Source organism: Chelon labrosus, assembly GCF_963514085.1.
Source record: "Chelon labrosus genome assembly, chromosome: 1".
Taxonomy (NCBI): domain Eukaryota; kingdom Metazoa; phylum Chordata; class Actinopteri; order Mugiliformes; family Mugilidae; genus Chelon; species Chelon labrosus.
The window spans coordinates 27,448,027-27,469,534 of NC_140337.1; the positions used below are offsets into that span (position 1 = coordinate 27,448,027).

At 46.5% G+C, this 21,508-nt stretch overlaps 2 protein-coding genes across 4 annotated transcripts; one reads left to right on the plus strand and one right to left on the minus strand.

Annotated features, from left to right (window-relative positions):
• Positions 1-1,533: 1,533 nt before the first annotated feature.
• abce1 (ATP-binding cassette, sub-family E (OABP), member 1) lies at positions 1,534-17,386 on the minus strand. Its single transcript, XM_084567495.1, has 19 exons — positions 17,245-17,386; positions 16,072-16,198; positions 15,893-15,978; positions 15,708-15,805; positions 13,986-14,103; positions 12,210-12,347; positions 11,328-11,397; positions 11,140-11,236; positions 10,946-11,035; positions 8,769-8,890; positions 8,541-8,665; positions 8,336-8,432; positions 3,702-3,761; positions 3,568-3,626; positions 3,117-3,227; positions 2,898-3,040; positions 2,330-2,452; positions 2,128-2,239; positions 1,534-1,970 (listed from the first exon to the last, which is right to left on the minus strand). The coding sequence occupies exons 2-19, from the start codon at positions 16,172-16,174 to the stop codon at positions 1,923-1,925; spliced, it is 1,800 nt and encodes a 599-aa protein (XP_084423621.1). The 5' UTR covers positions 16,175-16,198; positions 17,245-17,386; the 3' UTR covers positions 1,534-1,922.
• Positions 17,387-17,435: 49 nt separating this feature from the next.
• Positions 17,436-20,654, plus strand: anapc10 (anaphase promoting complex subunit 10). Of its 3 annotated transcripts, none has more exons than XM_084574143.1 (6): positions 17,436-17,561; positions 18,030-18,151; positions 18,253-18,343; positions 18,421-18,541; positions 18,629-18,682; positions 20,055-20,654. In XM_084574143.1, exons 2-6 carry the CDS (start codon positions 18,037-18,039, stop codon positions 20,232-20,234), a joined length of 561 nt encoding a protein of 186 aa, XP_084430269.1. In that variant the 5' UTR covers positions 17,436-17,561; positions 18,030-18,036; the 3' UTR covers positions 20,235-20,654. The 3 variants fall into 3 exon arrangements, with proteins under 3 accessions (XP_084430269.1, XP_084430267.1, XP_084430268.1); XM_084574141.1 differs by having other exon boundaries at positions 17,446-17,588; XM_084574142.1 differs by having other exon boundaries at positions 17,451-17,568.
• The last annotated feature ends 854 nt before the right edge of the window (positions 20,655-21,508 follow it).

Below are 21,508 nucleotides of genomic sequence, written 5' to 3' on the forward strand. Positions count from 1 at the left end.
AGGTGTGTTTTGAAAACAAAAATTCACATGGGGGCTAATATTTTTGACCACTATATTTGATATAAAGTGAGCCTTAAAATGTATTTCATATCCAAAATGTACCAAAAGCTACTAAATATCACTGGTGAATGTTTGATTATATCAAGTTTTATCAAGGCTGCATACGTTGGGAAGAGTTTTAGGAAAATGTTCCGTAACTCCTGGGGGGGGGACTGTATGAGCTATAATACGGTAACAGCAGTAGTAAACGTGGTAGCTCCCAGTCTTTATGCTAAGCTAACTATCTGCTAGCTTCATATTTGTGAATTAATGTAATATTGACCCGAAGAGAGAACAGTCAGCGCCTTTGGACGTGAAAACCCTCAAATTAAACGTTTAGAGTCTAAATGTGATTTCATAAACAGCTCAAATTAATCATCCAGTGTCTAGGAGAGATGACGATGGAGTTTTAAACTGGTTTGTTTAACAAGCGAGTGTTTTAAAGCCGTTTTTCCAGAACAAGGTGGTGGAGGTGCAGTGAGAAGTGAGCAGCATTGTGGTTTCTCTCTCTCGCCAGTAATCCTCCAAAAGGACTGAGGTGCAGGACTTTAAAGGTACTTGTGATGTTGTACGGTACGGAGACGGTGGCTTTGAGGAGCTGGAGGTAGCAGAGCTGAAGACGTTGAGGTTTTCCTCTGGGTGTGACCAGGATGGACAGGAATGAGGACATTAGAGGGACGATCCGTGTTAGTGGGCGGGACTTGGGCCAAACTAAAATACACTTCAATTAATGACGTGTATTTAATGTGTCATTTTTTTTGGATAAGTTTTATTTGATGCTATAGAAACGGGATGTGACATGGCGACTACCAGTTGCCACGCCAACATCGATATCCACTCTCGGACTGCACTGATCAGACTCTAGCAGACTCTGAAACTGCTGGCGCCACCAGTATCCCCGGGAAAATAGCGTTGATTTGGCCAACGCAGGAAGTGGGGACGCATTGTCCATATTTATATTGTCCAAAACCATCTCAGTCGTCGTCCCTCTAATGTGATGATGGTTTTGGACAATATAACTATGGACAATGCGTCCCCACTTCCTGCGTTGGCCAAATCAACGCTATTTTCCCGGGGATACTGGTGGCGCCAGCAGCTTTATAGTCTGCTAGAGTCTGATCAGTGCAGTCCGAGAGTGGATATCGATGTTGGCGTGGCAACTGGTGGTCGCCCTGATGTCGCCATGATGTCACATCCTGTTTCTTTAGCGTCTAATAACTAAACTTATCCAAAAAAAAACATTAAACACATTAAATACATGTCATTATTTGAAGTGTATTTTAGTTTGGCTCAAGCCCCACCCACTAACATGGAGGGGGTGGAGCTTATGACCTATACTGCAGCCAGACACCAGGGGGAGCTCTACTTGCTTTGGCTTCACATCTGACAAGCAGGTACATCTTTATATACAGTATTGGTTGTAGGATGCTGAGGTTAGGGTTGAATGCTAACGAGCCTAGCTTAGCATTGTTTAAGTTACATCTGAACACAACAGAAGAAGAAAGAGAAACAGTTCCTGGGTCAGGAAGCATCAGTTTATTATCACTTCTTGTTGTAAATGCATGAGTGTTAAAATACGCTCCACAATGTCGCTGCCTTGTGAATCTCAGCCCAGCACGTTCAGGCCGACGGACACCGAATGCAATGCAACTCGTATGAACTTTAAACATGTCACAACATCGCTGGCTATTGAACGCAGCCCGGTACATGGAGGCCGATGGTTTGGTGTAATTTGATTTATTTAAAAAGAAGACGTCTGCCGTTTAGCGTGGATGTAGCCTGGATGTTCTGGCTTCGCTCTGGGGGAGGGGTGGGGGCTTGAGCGCCCGCAGACATCCCGCCGCGGCCGGGGGGAGTCGCAGTTGGTCACATGGGGCGAATTCTTAGTCGTCCAGGAAGAAATAGTTCCCGCTCTTCTTCTGTTCTGTGTCCTGTTTGAGACGAGGGAGAGGTCAAAGGTTAGCTCGTGTCTTCGCACACATAAATAAATCACTGCTCTTGGTTCTGAAGCGACAGCAGACAGCGAGCCATCTTGTAAGTAACTTTTTAAGTAAATGATTTTAGTTTGGAAGTCTAAATCCGACGTACCTTGATGGAGTTGAGCTTGTTAATTCGCGGCCTGAAGTTGTTGGGGTCTCTCCTGAACGTGATTTCCAGCAGCGACAGGAACCGGTTCATGCCGGCGAGCAGACTCTGAGGCCTGACGTAGGGGGGAAACAGACACAGGTTTAAAAACGCCGCAACCCAGGAGCAGCCGGTCGGGAGCTCAAAGCGTCGGGAGGCGTCTTACGTGTTAGCCGCGGTGTGCTTGGAGGGAATACCGTCGAACACAATGACCCTGTCGGCCAGGTAGGTCGCCATGATGAAGTCGTGCTCGACCACAAACGCCGTCTTCTTGGCGTGGAGGATGTATCTGTGAAGAAATACCAGTCAGATGACAGAGATTACATCACGGTCAGTAAGCTAACTGACACTAAAAAAAAAAGTCTCATCTGAGACTATGACGCTAAAAAAGTCTCACCTAAGTACTAGGGCGCTAAAAAAGTTCCATCTAAGTACTAGGACGCAAAAAAAAAGTCTCACCTGAGGACTATGACGCTAAAAAAGTCTCACCTGAGTACTAGGGCGCTAAAAAAGTTCCATCTAAGTACTAGGACGCAAAAAAAAAAGTCTCACCTGAGTACTGGGCCGCTAAAAAAGTCTCACCTGAGTAGTAGGACGCTAAAAAAAGTCTCACCTGAGTAGTAGGACGCTAAAAAAAGTCTCACCTGAGGACTATGACGCTAAAAATGTCTCATCTAAGTACTAGTGCTCTGGTTGTATTTTTAAGTTTGAGAGGAGGAGGAGGAGGAGCAGACCTCTTGATGACTCTGGCAGCCATCAACCTCTGCTCAGAGTCCAGGTAAGCCGAGGGCTCGTCGATCAGATAAACGTCGGCCGGTTTCCCCAAACACAAGGTGAGGGCGACTCTCTGCAGCTCTCCACCAGACAGGTTCTGGACCTGGAGGAGGAGGAGGAGGTTAATGGTCCCGTCCCTGATGCTGAGCCAGTAAACATAAAGGGGGCTTGGGTCTTACGTCCTGGTCGATGATGCTCTCGATCTGCATGGGCTTCATGACGTCAGTGATGAACTGAGGGTGGGTGTAGGCGTCTCTGATCTTCTCATGGAGCAGAGCTCTGACGCTGCCCTGCAACAGGAAGTGACCTCATCACTCAGCACGCAGTCACACGGATCAGAGCAACCTGATCAGGCAACGTTTCCATGGAGACTGATTCACATGAGATCAGACACATCAAAACATGGAGGAGGAGGAAGAAGAAATAAGGAGGAAGAAATGAGAAGGAGAAGGAGGAGGACAAAGAGGACAAAGAAAAGAGAATGAAAAAGGAGGAACAAAGAAGACGTAAAGGAGAGGAGGAGACGATGAAGGAGACTGAAAGAAGAAGATGTCTCCCCCTGCTGGTGGTGAGATGTAAAGGACATTATTAACTGAGCAGAGAAGAAGAACCGTTGTGAAACCAACCAACCTTAAACTTGGGGCTGATGGTCTGAGGCTTGTAACTGACGTTCAGGATGGGGACCTCTCCTGGAAGACAGAGCTCAGGTCAGGACGTCCCGTTGTTTGTTTGTTTATTTATTTGTTTGTTTGTGTTACGCTCACCTCCGCTGTCAGACTTTAGTCCTCCAGCCAACATCCTGATGAAGGTCGTTTTCCCCGTGCCTGTAAACAAAGTCAGAGATTTAATGAAGAGACAAGAAGAGCTACTATTAGCTAGAAGACTAGGAAGAGCCACTATTAGCTAGAAGACTAGGAAGAGCCACTATTAGCTAGAAGACTAGGAAGAGCCACTATTAGCTAGAAGACTAGGAAGAGCCACTATTAGCTAGAAGACTAGGAAGAGCCACTATTAGCTAGAAGACTAGGAAGAGCCACTATTAGCTAGAAGACTAGGAAGAGCCACTATTAGCTAGGAGACAGGAAGAGCCACTATTAGCTAGAAGACTAGGAAGAGCCACTATTAGCTAGGAGACAGGAAGAGCCACTATTAGCTAGGAGACAGGAAGAGCTACTATTAGCTAGAAGACTAGGAAGAGCCACTATTAGCTAGGAGACAGGAAGAGCCACTATTAGCTAGGAGACAAGAAGAGCTACTATTAGCTAGGAGACAAGAAGAGCCACTATTAGCTAGGAGACAGGAAGAGCCACTATTAGCTAGGAGACAGGAAGAGCTACTATTAGCTAGGAGACTAGGAAGAGCCACTATTAGCTAGGAGACAGGAAGAGCCACTATTAGCTAGGAGACAGGAAGAGCCACTATTAGCTAGGAGACAGGAAGAGCCACTATTAGCTAGGAGACAGGAAGAGCCACTATTAGCTAGAAGACAGGAAGAGCCACTATTAGCTAGGAGACAGGAAGAGCCACTATTAGCTAGAAGACTAGGAAGAGCCACTATTAGCTAGGAGACAGGAAGAGCCACTATTAGCTAGGAGACAGGAAGAGCCACTATTAGCTAGGAGACAGGAAGAGCCACTATTAGCTAGGAGACAAGAAGAGCCACTATTAGCTAGGAGACAGGAAGAGCCACTATTAGCTAGGAGACAGGAAGAGCCACTATTAGCTAGGAGACAGGAAGAGCTACTATTAGCTAGGAGACAAGAAGAGCTACTATTAGCTAGGAGACAGGAAGAGCCACTATTAGCTAGAAGACTAAGAAGAGCCACTATTAGCTAGGAGACAGGAAGAGCCACTATTAGCTAGGAGACAGGAAGAGCCACTATTAGCTAGAAGACTAGGAAGAGCCACTATTAGCTAGGAGACAGGAAGAGCTATTATTAGCTAGGAGACAGGAAGAGCCACTATTAGCTAGGAGACAGGAAGAGCTACTATTAGCTAGGAGACAGGAAGAGCCACTGTTAGCTAGGAGACAAGAAGAGTTACTATTAGCTAGGAGACAGGAAGAGCCACTGTTAGCTAGGAGACAGGAAGAGCCACTATTAGCTAGGAGACAGGAAGAGCTACTATTAGCTAGGAGACAAGAAGAGCTACTATTAGCTAGGAGACAAGAAGAGCCACTATTAGCTAGGAGACAGGAAGAGCCACTATTAGCTAGGAGACAGGAAGAGTTACTATTAGCTAGGAGACAGGAAGAGCCACTGTTAGCTAGGAGACAGGAAGAGCCACTGTTAGCTAGGAGACAGGAAGAGCCACTATTAGCTAGGAGACAGGAAGAGCTACTATTAGCTAGGAGACAAGAAGAGCCACTATTAGCTAGGAGACAGGAAGAGCCACTATTAGCTAGGAGACAAGAAGAGCCACTATTAGCTAGGAGACAAGAAGAGCTACTATTAGCTAGGAGACAAGAAGAGCCACTATTAGCTAGGAGACAGGAAGAGCCACTATTAGCCAGGAGACAGGAAGAGCTACTATTAGCTAGAAGACTAGGAAGAGCCACTATTAGCTAGGAGACAAGAAGAGCCACTATTAGCTAGGAGACAGGAAGAGCCACTATTAGCTAGGAGACAGGAAGAGCCACTATTAGCTAGGAGACAGGAAGAGCCACTATTAGCTAGGAGACAGGAAGAGCCACTATTAGCTAGAAGACTAGGAAGAGCCACTATTAGCTAGGAGACAGGAAGAGCCACTATTAGCTAGGAGACAGGAAGAGCCACTATTAGCTAGGAGACAGGAAGAGCCACTATTAGCTAGGAGACAAGAAGAGCCACTATTAGCTAGGAGACAGGAAGAGCCACTATTAGCTAGGAGACAGGAAGAGCCACTATTAGCTAGGAGACAGGAAGAGCTACTATTAGCTAGGAGACAAGAAGAGCTACTATTAGCTAGGAGACAGGAAGAGCCACTATTAGCTAGAAGACTAAGAAGAGCCACTATTAGCTAGGAGACAGGAAGAGCCACTATTAGCTAGGAGACAGGAAGAGCCACTATTAGCTAGAAGACTAGGAAGAGCCACTATTAGCTAGGAGACAGGAAGAGCTATTATTAGCTAGGAGACAGGAAGAGCCACTATTAGCTAGGAGACAGGAAGAGCTACTATTAGCTAGGAGACAGGAAGAGCCACTGTTAGCTAGGAGACAAGAAGAGTTACTATTAGCTAGGAGACAGGAAGAGCCACTGTTAGCTAGGAGACAGGAAGAGCCACTATTAGCTAGGAGACAGGAAGAGCTACTATTAGCTAGGAGACAAGAAGAGCTACTATTAGCTAGGAGACAGGAAGAGCCACTATTAGCTAGGAGACAGGAAGAGCCACTATTAGCTAGGAGACAGGAAGAGTTACTATTAGCTAGGAGACAGGAAGAGCTACTGTTAGCTAGGAGACAGGAAGAGCCACTGTTAGCTAGGAGACAGGAAGAGCCACTATTAGCTAGGAGACAGGAAGAGCTACTATTAGCTAGGAGACAAGAAGAGCCACTATTAGCTAGGAGACAGGAAGAGCCACTATTAGCTAGGAGACAAGAAGAGCCACTATTAGCTAGGAGACAAGAAGAGCTACTATTAGCTAGGAGACAAGAAGAGCCACTATTAGCTAGGAGACAGGAAGAGCCACTATTAGCCAGGAGACAGGAAGAGCTACTATTAGCTAGAAGACTAGGAAGAGCCACTATTAGCTAGGAGACAAGAAGAGCCACTATTAGCTAGGAGACAGGAAGAGCCACTATTAGCTAGGAGACAGGAAGAGCCACTATTAGCTAGGAGACAGGAAGAGCCACTATTAGCTAGGAGACAGGAAGAGCCACTATTAGCTAGGAGACAAGAAGAGCCACTATTAGCTAGGAGACAGGAAGAGCCACTATTAGCTAGGAGACAGGAAGAGCCACTATTAGCTAGGAGACAGGAAGAGCCACTATTAGCTAGGAGACAGGAAGAGCCACTGTTAGCTAGGAGACAGGAAGAGCCACTGTTAGCTAGGAGACAAGAAGAGCCACTATTAGCTAGGAGACAGGAAGAGCCACTATTAGCTAGAAGACTAAGAAGAGCCACTATTAGCTAGGAGACAGGAAGAGCCACTATTAGCTAGGAGACAGGAAGAGCCACTATTAGCTAGAAGACTAGGAAGAGCCACTATTAGCTAGAAGACTAGGAAGAGCTATTATTAGCTAGGAGACAGGAAGAGCCACTATTAGCTAGGAGACAGGAAGAGCTACTATTAGCTAGGAGACAGGAAGAGCCACTATTAGCTAGAAGACTAGGAAGAGCTATTATTAGCTAGGAGACAGGAAGAGCCACTATTAGCTAGGAGACAGGAAGAGCTACTATTAGCTAGGAGACAGGAAGAGCCACTGTTAGCTAGGAGACAAGAAGAGTTACTATTAGCTAGGAGACAGGAAGAGCTACTGTTAGCTAGGAGACAGGAAGAGCCACTGTTAGCTAGGAGACAGGAAGAGCTACTATTAGCTAGGAGACAGGAAGAGCCACTATTAGCTAGGAGACAGGAAGAGCCACTATTAGCTAGGAGACAGGAAGAGCCACTATTAGCTAGAAGACTAGGAAGAGCTATTATTAGCTAGAAGACAGGAAGAGCCACTATTAGCTAGGAGACAGGAAGAGCTACTATTAGCTAGAAGACTAGGAAGAGCTATTATTAGCTAGAAGACAGGAAGAGCCACTATTAGCTAGGAGACAGGAAGAGCTACTATTAGCTAGGAGACAGGAAGAGCCACTATTAGCTAGAAGACTAGGAAGAGCTATTATTAGCTAGGAGACAGGAAGAGCCACTATTAGCTAGGAGACAGGAAGAGCCACTATTAGCTAGGAGACAGGAAGAGCCACTATTAGCTAGGAGACAAGAAGAGCCACTATTAGCTAGAAGACAGGAAGAGCTACTATTAGCTAGGAGACAAGAAGAGCCACTATTAGCTAGGAGACAGGAAGAGCTACTATTAGCTAGGAGACAGGAAGAGCCACTATTAGCTAGGAGACAGGAAAGCTAGCTACTATTAGCTGGGAGGCTAGAAAGATTAGCTCAGAAGCTAAGAACAGGTACTATTAGCTTGGAAGCTAGGAAGAACAGGCACCCAACGCCTCCTTCTGGACAAAAGTGTGTAAAGTTGACCACGGTGAAGAATACGCAAACATAGCGATTGCTAAAATATGCTACAAAGGCTAAACCGTCCAACAACTGCTCTCTTTTCTGTGGCTCTGAATTTATTTATTAACGTCAACTGGGATTCTTCTGACGTCTCTGAGGTCGGTGAAGCTCAATCTACCTGGAAAAGTACAACTCAAATAAACAGCTTCGTCCTTTTTGTGGAAATCGTGACCGCTTCACGCCGCTTACCGTTCTCCCCCAGCATCACCATGATCTCAGAGTCGGTGAACTCTCCTGCTTTGATCTCCAGCGTGAACTCGCCCATCGTCTTCTTCATTTCTGGATACTGAAGCAACGACAAGGAGTCAGGACAGAGAAAAAAAAAATAACCTGTCTGGGATCTGAAGCCCAGACATTCAGGCAAGAAAAGACAGAAAGAGAGACAACAGCAGACCTGGTAGTGCCGGAGTCTCTTCACTTCCTCCTCGTTGGCCGTCTCAGCGACCTTGAAGACCAGCGAGGTCTCACGAAACCTGAGATTCTCGGTGGGAACGTAACCGTCCAGGAAGATGTTGATACCTGGAGGAAGGAGGATGATACAGAATGGTTGTCGGTATGAACGCTGGATCTTGATGGTGGGGTTTTTCTTTTTTCTCTGCCGCGTCAACGTTTGGAGGTTTACCTTCCCGGACGCTGAAGGGCATGGTGACGACTCCGTAGGCGCTCGGGACGCCGTACAGGCAGCAGATGAAGTCTGACAGGTAGTCCAGCACACTCAGGTCGTGCTCCACCACAATGATGTACCTGAAACAGCCAACAATGGAGTCACCTCATGTATTAAACATCAAATTAATTAAACAAATGAATGGCTTTTTTATTTTAATGAAAAGTCTTAAGTGTCTTTGGGTTGAGACTGGGATTAGTAGACGTTTTCGGGTTAGAGGACAGATGGTAGAGAGTATAGACTGTATATAAACATGGACTACACGTCTCCACTAGGGCTGAACGATTTTGGAAAATAATCTAATTGCGATTTTTCATGCCAATATTGCGATTGCGATGCGATATGCGATTTTAAAGGTCTTTGTCTTCTGTATTATTAAGCAAAGACAAGCAATACATCATATAGTATGGCCAACACTGTATTAGATTAAAAAGAAACGGTTCTTTCCTGGAAGCCAGACCTGTTATGATGACATGAGGTGATGCAAGAATTGATGACTGACATTTTTATTTGACTAATTCAATCACAATAGTATTTTGAACATACACAATAGTATACTGTCACGTGACCAGAGTGCAGCCTCTGTGATTAGACAATCTCGTTTGCTCACACGTTTTACACGCGCATGTCACGCGCATGTCACGTTGTAGCGGGTTTGACTCGTTTTAATGTTGGGGTGCCAGTCAGAGTCAAGTCTGACAACGTAAAATAAAACAGAACAAAAAAATAATTAGTCAACCCACACAAAATAATAACCACAATTATGATCATCAGTGCCAAAACAAACAAACAAAAAAGGGTGCGCCTTAGTCCGTCTCTTAATTTCAGTTCAGTCCGGTTGGAAAAGTCTGTTTCAGTGTTCCGCAAAATCACAGTTCAGTCCAGTACCTGCGCCCCCACAAAACAACAACTCAAAACTCCGCTCCGGGTTTTACCGCGGGCTCCGACACAAAATAAGGAAATAACTCAAAATAACGAGCGCCTCTCGTCGCGGTGCAGCAAACGGCACATACAAAACAAAAATGCACACCGAGTACTCACGGTACCGAAGTTTTTTAACGTAGTCAGTCAGTCAGTCAGTCAGAGTCGGACTTGCTCCACTGGAACGGTATCGGCGGGGGCTCACCGGTGACTTGCACTCATCATAAATGTCCTTCCTGGAGGACGGATTCAAACTACGCGGGAATCGGTGGATTATCTCCATTGGAGTAGGAGATGAATGTGGGTGGATGACGGAGGAAGCCATGAATGGAGGTGTGTTATGTGATTATGACTTTGCGGGCGCTACAACGTGAGCAGGGTATAATCGCAGCCGTAATCGCAGCCTTTGCGGTTAGAAAATTGCACTTGATCATATTGCGATATTATCGCAAATGCAATATATCGTTCAGCCCTAGTCTCCACTTCCTGTCATTTACCAAACTGACGGTATTTTCCAGGGGATACGGGCGGCGCCATGTTGAGCGTTTGGACCCAAAACTCGAGTCTGGTCACTACGGTCCGTGGGTGGAGCCAAATGGAGCCGTGATATCGATGCCCCGCCCACATTTCCTCCAGACTCACTCGCGTTTTCGTTTAAATAATCCTACGCTCTGCTCTACCTCCACCAGCTACAAGGAAGTGTTGGATTAAACACTGGACTTATTTAAAAAATAAATGTTTACAACTCTCACGGTCCCACAGGACCGCTTTAGGGAGTGGTTGGCATGGCAACTGGTAGTCGCCATCATGGCACATCCTGTTTCTATAGCGTCAAATAACTAAACTTATCCAAAAAAACTGACACTTGAACATTCATCAACATTATATTAACTACCTAAAATGACAGAAACCGTCCTTGAAAAAAATTTTTTTGACGTGTATTTAAGTGTTTTAGTTTGGCCCAAGCCCCGCCCACTAACATGGAGGGGGTGGAGCTTATGACCTATACTGCAGCCAGACACCAGGGGGAGCTCTACTTGACTTTAGAGGGACCCTGGAGTCTATCGGAGCTGGTTCCGGGTACTTTGGCATTTTATTGAGTAGAGTTTTGTTCTCTCTGGAAGGATGGGTAGCGTTGGACCTGGACATGAATGGGAGTGTCCAGGTCCGACTGTTTCAGGGGGCGGAGTTAGGACAGGTGTTTTCCCGATTACCTGTCAGGTGTGATGAGCGAGCGGATGGTGATGGCGGCCTTCAGCCTCTGTTTGACATCCAGGTAACTGGACGGCTCGTCGAACATGAAACTGTGTCAGAGGGGAAAAAGAAAAGGCGTCAGTCTGAGGTCGGGGTCGAGGCGGCGGCGAGGGGGAGGGTGGCGGTTAAAACGGCGTCCGGCCCGTTTGCTCACATGTCGGCCCTCTGGATGCAGACGACGGCGCAGGCGAACCGCTGTAGCTCTCCTCCGGACAAGTCCTCCACGTTCCTCTCCCGCAGGTGAGTCAGATCTGACGGCGGACACAAGCACCGATGTTTATAGATCCGTCTACGTCTTTTAATACATTTATTAATTAATTATATTAGTTAATCTTTTATTACCCAGCTGTTTGCAGACGATGTCCTGAGTGTCTGTGTCGTCCTTCCTGCTCAGGATGGCCCCTACTGACCCCTGGAGGCAGAGGACGGACATTACAACCAGACCAAGAGAAAACACCGTTCACACCGATCAATGCCACGTCAACCTGATCAGAGCCGTTACCATGGAGACTGAACCAAATGATGTGATCTGATCTAAACATCAACCACTGTAGGAGGAGAAGGGGGAGGAGGAGAAGGGGGAGGAGGAAGGAGGAAGGAGGACGATGTGTTTACATCAAAACATGTAGAAGAAGAAAAGGAGGAGGACAAAGGAGGAGGAAGGAGGAGGAGGAAGGAGGACGATGGGTTTACATCAAAAGATGCAGAAGCAGAAGAAAAAGGAGGAGTTGGAGAAGGAGGAGGAAAAAGAGGAGGAGGAAGTAAAAAGAATAAGCAGGGAGGAGAAGGAGTGAAGACAGAAAGAGAAGGAGGAGAAAGGAGGAGGAAAATGAAAAGAGGGGGAAGAAGAAGCAGGGAGGAGGAGAAGGATGACGGAGGAGGAAGGAGGAAGAAAGTGAAAGGAGGAGGAAGAAGAAGAAAGAAACAGGGAGGAGGAAGGAGGAGGAGGAAGGAGGAGGAGAAGGTGGACGATGTGTTTACATCAAAACATGTAGAAGAAGAAGAAAATGAGGAGATGGAGGAAGAAGAGGAGGAAAAGAAAAGGCAGAAGAAGAGAAGGAGGAGAATAAGAAAGTGGCGGAGGACAGAAGACGACCAAGATGTCTCCACTGTGTCCATTCATTAAAGGTCACCTCCAGACCGTCTCCTCCTCGTCCACCAGGAGGTTTTTATTGTGATACCAGAGGTGGACGTGGACACGAGGACGTCACGTCTCAGGTTTACCTTGACGGTCTTTGGGATCTGGTCGACGTACTGCGGCTTGACGATGGCTCGCAGGTCGTCCTCCAGGATCTTGGTGAAGTAGTTCTGCAGCTCGGAGCCTCTGAAGTAGGTCAGGATCTCCTGCCAGTCTGGAGGGTTCTGGGACACGGACCAGGAGACACAACCTTTAGGTCTACCACGAGACGTCGTACAGGTCTACCAGGAGACACAACCTTTAGGTCTACCAGGAGACGTCGTACAGGTCTACCAGGAGACACAACCTTTAACTCTACCACGAGACGTCCTTCAGGTCTAAGCCCGGTAGTTTTTAAAACCCTGTCGGAATACCCTCATGTCTCTAGTAACCACGGCGACAGACACCCGTTGACGAAACCGTACTATATGAAAGCCAAGAAATCTTTGGCTCCGCCCCCTAATACAGACGTCCTCTCTACTCCACTAGCCCACCGTTGGGTCTCTGGTTGCCTAGGTAACCCTCTTTTTGTACATCCCACCCTGAACGTGAAGAGAATGAATGTAGAGAACCCAACGATCCAGGTAACATACGTAGGTGCGTTCCATTTCTACTTGTGCCTCGTCAGTCTGGCTCACTTTGCAACAACTCCACCCAAACGTTAGTCGGCGCCGTGTCATTTTTTACCAGTCGGGTCAATTTTTGTTTCTACTTCCTGCTTCACTTTCAACAACGGCGACTGAAACTTTCGCTGAAATTTCGCCAAAGACGAGTCACACAAATGTTTGTAACTCCTCAGTTAACCTTTCCTAGATGTGTCCCATCTTTATTGACCCAAAACCATCAATTTGAAAATTGCGGAGACGGAGAAGCAACCGGAAAACACGCTGCTACCAAGTTGACCAATCACAGCTCTTGTTGTCTGCGTTGCCGTGGCACGTACCTACATTTCTAGGGAGGTGTACGTCAGGCTACGGCGTTAGGGTTTGGGCTGTCGCCATAGCTACGACATCATTTAGGCTCAAACCAAATTTAAATGAATTGAGTCCACTCGTCGACCGTAGACCGAAGAAGAGACGAGCAGCGATGCTTCGTCAAGAGACCACGAAAAAAAACAAATAAACCTTTAACTAATCTCAACTTCTGAGGCAACACCCAGAGAACCACCACGGGAGCAACTGATCCAGGTCACTGGGAAACTAGATCCACCGTTAGTTTTGATTCCTACCGCCGCATTCAACATGGTGACAACGAGCTTAGATCGTCTGTGTTTGGTTCATACGTCAACGAACGTTTAGACTTTAAAGACAACATCGTGTGACGACGCAGCCTCAGAGTCTCCGTTACAACTTGTGTAGAAAAACACTGAAGTCACCAAACGTGACGACAATATTGAGTAAAAAAGGTGTTAAATTATTTAACATAAGTCTAGTTTTACTTGGACCATCAACACAGTTTAACAACTGGTCTATAGTTTGAAGTCAACACTTTCTACACAAGCTGAAACAGAGACAGAGTGACGCTGCTACGTCGTCTTAAACCTGTCATCTGACTTTGACTTCAAAAACTAAATTCTTCTTGACAAACTGCAACAAGAACTAAATAAAGACATCAAGATTATTATTATGTTTTTTTTTTTTTTTAGAAAATAAGAACGACAGAATTTAACACCCGTTGGTTGAGCCCGGGTCGTGACACATCTGCACCACATTAGACTCTAGACGTTGGGAGTTTCTTGTCCAGCGTGGCGGAGACGTTGGCCACGCCCAGACGTTATCTCTGACCCTGACAACGTACGGAACGAGGCGCGGGGCAACACTCACGTCGAACTTGCCCAGGTTGGGCTTCTGTTTCCCGGCCAGGATCTTCAGAGCCGTGGACTTGCCGATGCCGTTGGTCCCCACCAGCCCCAGCACCTCGCCGGGCCTCGGGATAGGAAGTCTGAAAACACAACCGCCACGACACGGGTTAAAGCCAACGACCGTTTCCATGGAGACTGAATCAGATGACGTGAATCTAGACGTACATGTGTTCACAGCAGCAAGACGTCTACTGGAAATAGAAGAGAAGAAGAAGAAGACGGAGGAGAAGAAGAAACTTTGTTTCTGCCTACGAGGAGAGCATGAAGGAAAAGAAGAAAGAGGAGAAGATGAACAGTGACAAGATGAAGCGAGAAGGAGGAGGAGGAAGGAGAAAAAGAGGAACAATAGCAGACCCATCAGTGAAGAAGAGGAAGATGAGCGAGGAAAAGGAGGAGAAGACGCTGAAGAGAAAAAGAGAAGAAGAAAAAGCAGGAGGAAGAGGAGATGATGAAGAAAAAGAAGAAAAAAACAGGAGGAGAAAGAAAGAAGGAGAAGAGAAAGATAAAGGAGGAGGAGGATCAAAAGGAGGAAAAGATGAACCATGACAAGATGAAGGGAGGATGATGAGAAGGAGGAAGGAGGAGGATGAAGATCAAGAAGAGGAGGAGGAGGAGGAGGAGGAGGAGGAGGAGGAAAGGGGGAACAAGAATGGATCCATCAGTGAAGAAGAGGAAGATGAGCGTGGAAAAGGAGGAGAAGGAAAAGACGATGAAGAAGGAATGAAGAAGAAAAAGCAGCAGGAGGAGAATAGAGAAGAAGAGAAAGAAAAGGGAAAAGAACGAAGAGGGAGGAAGAGGGAGGAGGAGGAGGATCCAAAGGAGGAGGACGAAGAGGGGAACAAGAAGGAACCAATCAGCAAAGAAGAGGAAGATGAACAAGGAGGAGGAGGAGGAGGAGGAGAAGATGACGATGGAGGAAAAAACAGAGGAGAAGAAAAGGGAAGGAAGAGGAGGAAGAGGAGGATCAAAAGGAGGAGGAAAGGGGGGAACAAGAGGAAGATGAACTACGAAAAGGAGGAGTGGAAGGAGAAGACGATGAAGGAGAAAAAGCAGGAGGAGGAAGAGAAGAAAATTAAGTAAGAGAAGAAGAATGGGGAGGAGGAAGAGGAGGCGATGAAGGAAAGGAAGAAGAAAAAGGAGAGGAGGAGGAAAGAGGAGAAGAGAAGGAAGAAGATGAACAAGGAAAAGGAGGAGAAGGAGAAGACGACGATGGAGGAAAAAAACAGAAGAAGAAGAATGAAGGAAGAGGAGGAGGAGCAGGAAAGAGAAGAAAGGGGAAGGAAGAGGAGGAGGAGGAAAAAATAGGATCGAGGAGAGGAGGAGGAGATGGAGGAGGAAGGGGACGATGGAGCGGGAGGGGCAGGAAAGAGGAGGAAGGAGGAGGAGGATCAAAAGGAACTAGGAAAAGGAGGAGTGGAAGGAGAAGGAGGAGAAGAAAAAGACAAAGGAAGAGAATGAAGAAGATGATCGAGAGGAGGAGGAGGAGGAGAACAAACCAATCAGTGAAGAAGAAGAAGAAGAAGAAGATGAACGAGGAAAATGTAGAGATGGAGACGACGATGATGGAGGAAGAAACAGAAGAATGAGCAGGAGGAGGAGGAGGAGGAGGAGGAGGAGGAGGAGGTGCTGTGAGGAGACGTTAACATCTATCAGAGGTTTATTTATTCTGGACGCAGCGTCGTACCGGTGGAGTTTGAAGGAGTTGGCGCAGTATCTGTGTGTCGTCTCCTTCTCCAGGTTGCTGGGCAGGTTGACGATGGACAACGCGCCAAACGGACATTTCTGCAACGAGGACGAAATTAAATAAATATAAAATCTTTAAAAAGTTTAAAAAACAAAACAGAGAGGAGTGGTTTTAGTTCCTGGTACCTTGATGCAGATGCCGCAGCCTATACACAGAGACTCAGAGATCCACACGATCTTACTCTGAGGCGTCACCTCGATGCACAGCTTACCTGCAAAACAGAAAAAACAAACCACCACGTCAGTTACGTCGGCTCGTCCCCGTCGGACCGCGGCGTCCCGTCCCGTCCCGTCCCGACACTCACCCATGCGGACCACCGGGCAGCTCTTCTTGCACTCCTGGCGGCATTTCTTGGGCTTGCACTTGTCGTGGTTGACGATGGCGATCCTGGTGTTTTTATCCGCCATGACGGACGCTCGACACCCGTGGAGCTGAGGGGAAGAGAGGAGAAGTTCGCTGAGCGTTAGTCTGCGGCCGGGGCTCGAACCCGCGTCGCCACGTGAACCCCCGTCGACTCTGCTGAAGCGGTCATTCCTGCAGAACAAAAAAAACCTGCAGCACCCAACAATGGGCCGAAATGAAGCGGCCTCCACCTGCACATGACTCAGACTCAAGCTTTCTGGCTCCGAGTCAGATCCTAATTTAGTTGGCTGTCATTTTAAGGCCCCATTAATCTGCTAATAACCCTGGATAGCTTGCGGTTTGGCAGTGTTTTGGATTTATGTCAGCCTACACCAGACTCCATTACAAAATCTAGCGTTTTTACGGTTGACTCACCCCTGAATGTAAACGCCTGCCACTACGTGACTGAAAAACGTTTAACCATTTATTGGTGCGCACCTTTTAAATACGTAATACATTCAACATATAATTTCCAAGCCATTCCGCTGAAATTTCGGGGTTTCATGTCAAGTTTGACGGTTGATATTTGGCTCAAATGCAGCGTGACGGGCGGCGGCGTCGAGCAGCATTTAACTCGGGATTTATCCCCAAATAACCTGTTTATACACGAGCAGTTAATATGTCGAATTCACCCGTGGACCATAACTTTGGCAAAACAATCAAAATCACGACTTGCTAAATGTGCGCCACCGACAGAAATCGAGAAAACTTTAATTTTGATCATAATTGAATGGAGTTTGGAGTTGCGTCTTATCGATAAACGCTGAAACGTAGTCTTTTCCGCGGGGCCTTTTGTCAGCAACAGGGGATTTAAGACACGTTAAACAGTCAGACTATTAATCAGCTCTAACGGTGTGTTTAGTTGAGCACTAAGAGCCTTTTTAAACGCTTCACCCGGAGCCAGAATGTGCCGTTAAGTGCTCATCATTGGGGCAGGCTAACGGTTAGCTTAGCTTCACGTTAGCAGCGCAGGCCCCACACTTTGACAGCTGCTCGGTGGGCGAACAGCGCTCGTTTCTGTGACAAAACAAACATCAAATACAACCGAATCCGCGACGATAGGCGGAAAACTCACCCCGCTTCGGCTCCCGCTCCTCGGCCGGGAAGAAAGTAACCGGGAAGGGACGTTTGGGGGACAGATAATCGGGAGTAAAACTTCCCTTTCCTTTTTCCTTTAGCCCAGCAACGTGTTCCTCTCCTGGAAGCCGGCTGGAAAGATGGCGGGAGGCACGCACTCAGCGCGCGACTCGGCCGCTGGTGACGTCAATAAGGGGCGACTGGTGGAAGTGGGAGATTCGAAGTGGCTTGTGTGTAAATTTAACGCGTTTAAACTGTGATTTTATCAAACCGCTTCACATCTCATGCACTGACGAGACGTTTTGGAGACTTCTCGTGAGTTGTGCGTTCAAACGTTTTAACGTAAGCAAAGTTTTAGCCTCTTTGAGCTCGTATATATCGGATAAATATAAGCTAGCTGGCTAGCAGCTAGCTAGAGTACCAAACTAAACTCCTTTAAAATATTTGTTTAGTGGAAATTGCGTGTTTTTTAAAAAACAAATAGTTAATATTGTGTTACTGGAAGGTTATTCCTACTTTTAAAAATAAGTATTAAGGCATACATTTCTCTTCTTAAGCTTTTAACCACACACAGACTCAGCTGTTGGCTAAAGTTGATGCTAATATTTGTGTTATTTATATGCCGAATTTTTCTAATGACCTTAAAATTATCAAATCCTCTTAAATCTAAGTCCTTCAATTAATATAAATGCGTTTATACTCAAATGAAGTTTAAAACGATCAAATTTTAGATGGTTTTCCGTTACTGAACCTAAATGTGGATGATCTGGTTCTGTTTTGAAGGTGAAGGATGGCCACCCCGAGCAAGACACCACCCGGCGCCGACCCGAAGCAGCTGGAGCGGACGGGGACGGTGCGGGAGATCGGGTCCCAGGCCGTGTGGTCCCTCTCCTCCTGTAAACCCGGTAAACCCTCCACCTCCTCTCTTCCTCCTCTTCCTCCAAACCAAAATATCCATTCTGCTGTAATAGACACAGCTCGGTGGTGAGTCCATCTCTTCTTCCAGGTTTTGGAGTCGATCAGCTGCGGGACGACAACCTGGAGACCTACTGGCAGTCGGATGGATCCCAGCCTCACCTGGTCAACATACAGTTCAGGTAACGCACGCTTTCAGGATGTTTACTAACGCGTTAATCACCTGTAAATGCACATCTGTTGCGTTTGTCGCGTCTAGGAGGAGGACGACGGTGAAGATGCTGTGTATTTACGCCGATTACAAGTCGGACGAGAGCTACACGCCGAGTAAGATCTCCGTCAGAGTGGGGAACAACTTCCACAACCTTCAGGAAATTAGGGTAACTCTTCAGTAAATCAATTTTTCCAGCGTAAAGTTTCACAGCCGCTCAGATTCTCTTCTTTCGTTGTCACCGTCCTCCGAGCAGCAGTTAGAGATGGTGGAGCCCAGCGGATGGATTCACATCTCCCTGATCAATCAGGTACGGAAACAATAGTTGTTCAGTCCGTTGTAATAAGAAAAACTGGTGTCGAGATGTATTGTTTGTTTGTTTTTTCCAATTAATATGGTAGATGCGTGCCATGCTGGTGCTATACCCCTCAGAGTTTCATACATTTCTGCATTAAAATGACTCAAAACATCAGGAGATTTTCAAAAAAGTCCTGAAAGTAGACAAAGAGACGCCAACAAACAAATGAAAACAGGAATGGTGCATCTGTGAGATGTAGAAGAAAGTGCACTGCTGGGATTAAAGGTTAACTTAAAGGTCCAGTCAGAGTCAGAAGTGTTTCCATCAATGTAATGAGACTCGTGTGCGGTTCAGTTCTTGGTTTAGTTTAAATAAATCAGGGATTTGTCTCAGTCTGATCTTCACAACACATGTTTTTGGACAAAGGAGCTTTCTGAGGAGCTCAGAGAAAGAGTTGTTGTTGCTCATCAGGCTGGAAAAGGTCACAAAACCACCTCTAAAGAGTTTTGAACCCACAAATAATCCACAGTCAGACAGATTGATGACGACTGTTCCCCTCCACAGGAGTGGTCCACCAACAAAGATCACTCCATAATAGTCTGAGAGGTCCCAAAGGAACCCAGGGGAACTTCTAAGCAGCTAAAGGCCTCTCTCACATTGGCTAAAGTTGATGTTGATGAATCCACTGAACAACCATGGTGTGATGGACAAAGACACTGCTCTCCAGAAAGAACATTTCTAAACATCACGTGGACAAGACAGAAGACTATTGGGACAATGTTTAGTGGACAGATGAGACCAAAGTAGAATAGTTTGGTTTAAATGAGAGGCGTCATGTTTGGAGATGAAACATCAGAACCTCATCCCTCCATCAAACATGGGGGTGCTAATGTCCTGGTTTGGGCCTGTTCTGCTGCATCTGGACCAGGACGTCTTGAACATCATTAATGGACCAATGAATTCTGAATTCTACCAGTGAACTCCAAAAGAAAATGTCAGGACATCTGTCCATGAGCTGAATGTGAAGAGAAACTGGGTCATGCAGCAAGACAACGAGAACCAAGAACACAAGTGGTTCTACAAAAGAACGTTTAAAGAAGAACAAGATGAATGTTTAGGAACGGCCAAGTCAAAGTCCTGACCTTAATCCAATAAAATGTTGTGGAAGGACCTGAAGCAAGCAGTTGATGTGAGGAAACCCACCAACATCTCAGAACTGAAGTGGTTCTGTTCTGAGGAATGGGCTAAAATTCCTCCAAGATGCTGTAGACGACTGTTCAGCAGATACTGGAAACAAGTCTTCATTGTCTTTAACACCTCACAGATGTTATAATATTGTCTTTCCTTGTTTCCGACCTAAATGTGAGTTTTCCGTGCGTTTCAGCGGACAAACGAGCCGATCAGCACCTTCATGATCCAGATCGCCGTGCTGGCCAACCACCAGAACGGCAGGGACACGCACATGCGGCAGATCAAAGTGTACACGCCGGTGGAGGAGAGCTCCATCGGCAAGTTCCCACGATGCACCACGGTCGATTTCATGATGTACCGCACGATTAGGTGATCTGGACGAGGACGAGGACGACGTAACAGAGACTTGATACCCGCGACTGCTTCTCGACGATCCACCGACTGTCGTGAAGAAAATATTCTGACACTGATGTTTCTGGTCAGAGAGAAAAAAAAACAACAACTTTGGAGTTTCATAAACTCAAAATTAAAAGCCCCAAACTTTTGTGCCTACAGATCGTTTACTGGTGTGGAATTAATTTGATCTATTATCTAACATAACACTCATAGTACAGCGAGCTAAACAAGATTTATTATCTTACCTTTCAACTTGTGGAGCTGTTTACCTTTAAGACAGATAACTATTTCCCGTCTCTGTGCTAAGCTAAGCTAAGCTAAGCTAAAGGCTGAACTGTCTCTTATCAAAACTGAAGGGAACTGAATCCAAGTGCAGGCGACGTAGTGGTGTGGTGGTTAGCACTGATGCCTCACAGCCACCAGAAGGTTCTGGGTTCTGATCCAGTCCGACTGGTTCCTTTCTTTGTAGAGTTTGCATGTTCTCCCTGTGTCTGCTTGGGTTCTCCCCGGGCTCTCCAGCTTCCTCCCACCGTCCAAAGACATGCTGGTTAGGTTAATTGGTGATTCTAAATTGGCCGTAGGTGACTGGCGACCTGTCCAGGGTGTACCCCTCCTCTCGGCCCATGACCCTCCACGGGACAGGCTGTTACAGAAGATGAATGAATGAATGAATGAATGAATGCAAGTGTGAATGTTTGTGTTTTACCACTAGAGGGAGCCAGAGACGCCCTAATTAAAACGAAGCAGAGCATTAACAGTGGGAGAGGGGAGGGGGAGATCAGGTTGCCGTGGTAACTGCATCCTCCAAAGCCAATGGGTGTTTGGAATTTGAGTATTCAGTTTGGCCGCACTCTCTTGCCAAAACATTAGGTACACTAGTGAATGCCTTTTACAATAAATCCTCCATCACTACTGTTCTAATCAGTTGATGTTGAAACAAAAGGCTGATTTAAGGTTCTGCGGGACGTAGACGCCGCAGCCTACGTACGTAGCCTACACCGGTGTGATCCATTTACACTTGTGTTCTCGCTCTGTAACAACGTAACGTCGGGGACTGAAACTTTCACCAAAGACGAGTCGTACGAATGTTAATATCTCCGAACCTCCTCAGTTAACCTTTCCTCCATGTGTTCCATCTTTATTGAAGATGGCGGAAACACGTTACCACTAAGCGGACCAATCTGTGTCGCCATGACGTGTAGTTACATTTCTGGGGAGGTGGATGTCAGGCTACGGCGTTAGGGTCTACGT

Coding starts and splice junctions, on each gene's coding strand:
- anapc10 (XM_084574143.1), top strand. CDS start 18,037: ATGGCCACCCCGAGCAAGACACCACCCGGCGCCGACCCGAAGCAGCTG. Junction 18,344..18,420: donor CTGGTCAACATACAGTTCAG/GTAACGCACGCT, acceptor TGTCGCGTCTAG/GAGGAGGACGACGGTGAAGA. Junction 18,683..20,054: donor ACATCTCCCTGATCAATCAG/GTACGGAAACAA, acceptor CGTGCGTTTCAG/CGGACAAACGAGCCGATCAG.
- abce1 (XM_084567495.1), bottom strand. CDS start 16,174: ATGGCGGATAAAAACACCAGGATCGCCATCGTCAACCACGACAAGTGC. Junction 8,891..10,945: donor TCGCTCATCACACCTGACAG/GTAATCGGGAAA, acceptor TGGCTGTTTCAG/GTACATCATTGTGGTGGAGC. Junction 8,666..8,768: donor GCCCTTCAGCGTCCGGGAAG/GTAAACCTCCAA, acceptor TCCTTCCTCCAG/GTATCAACATCTTCCTGGAC.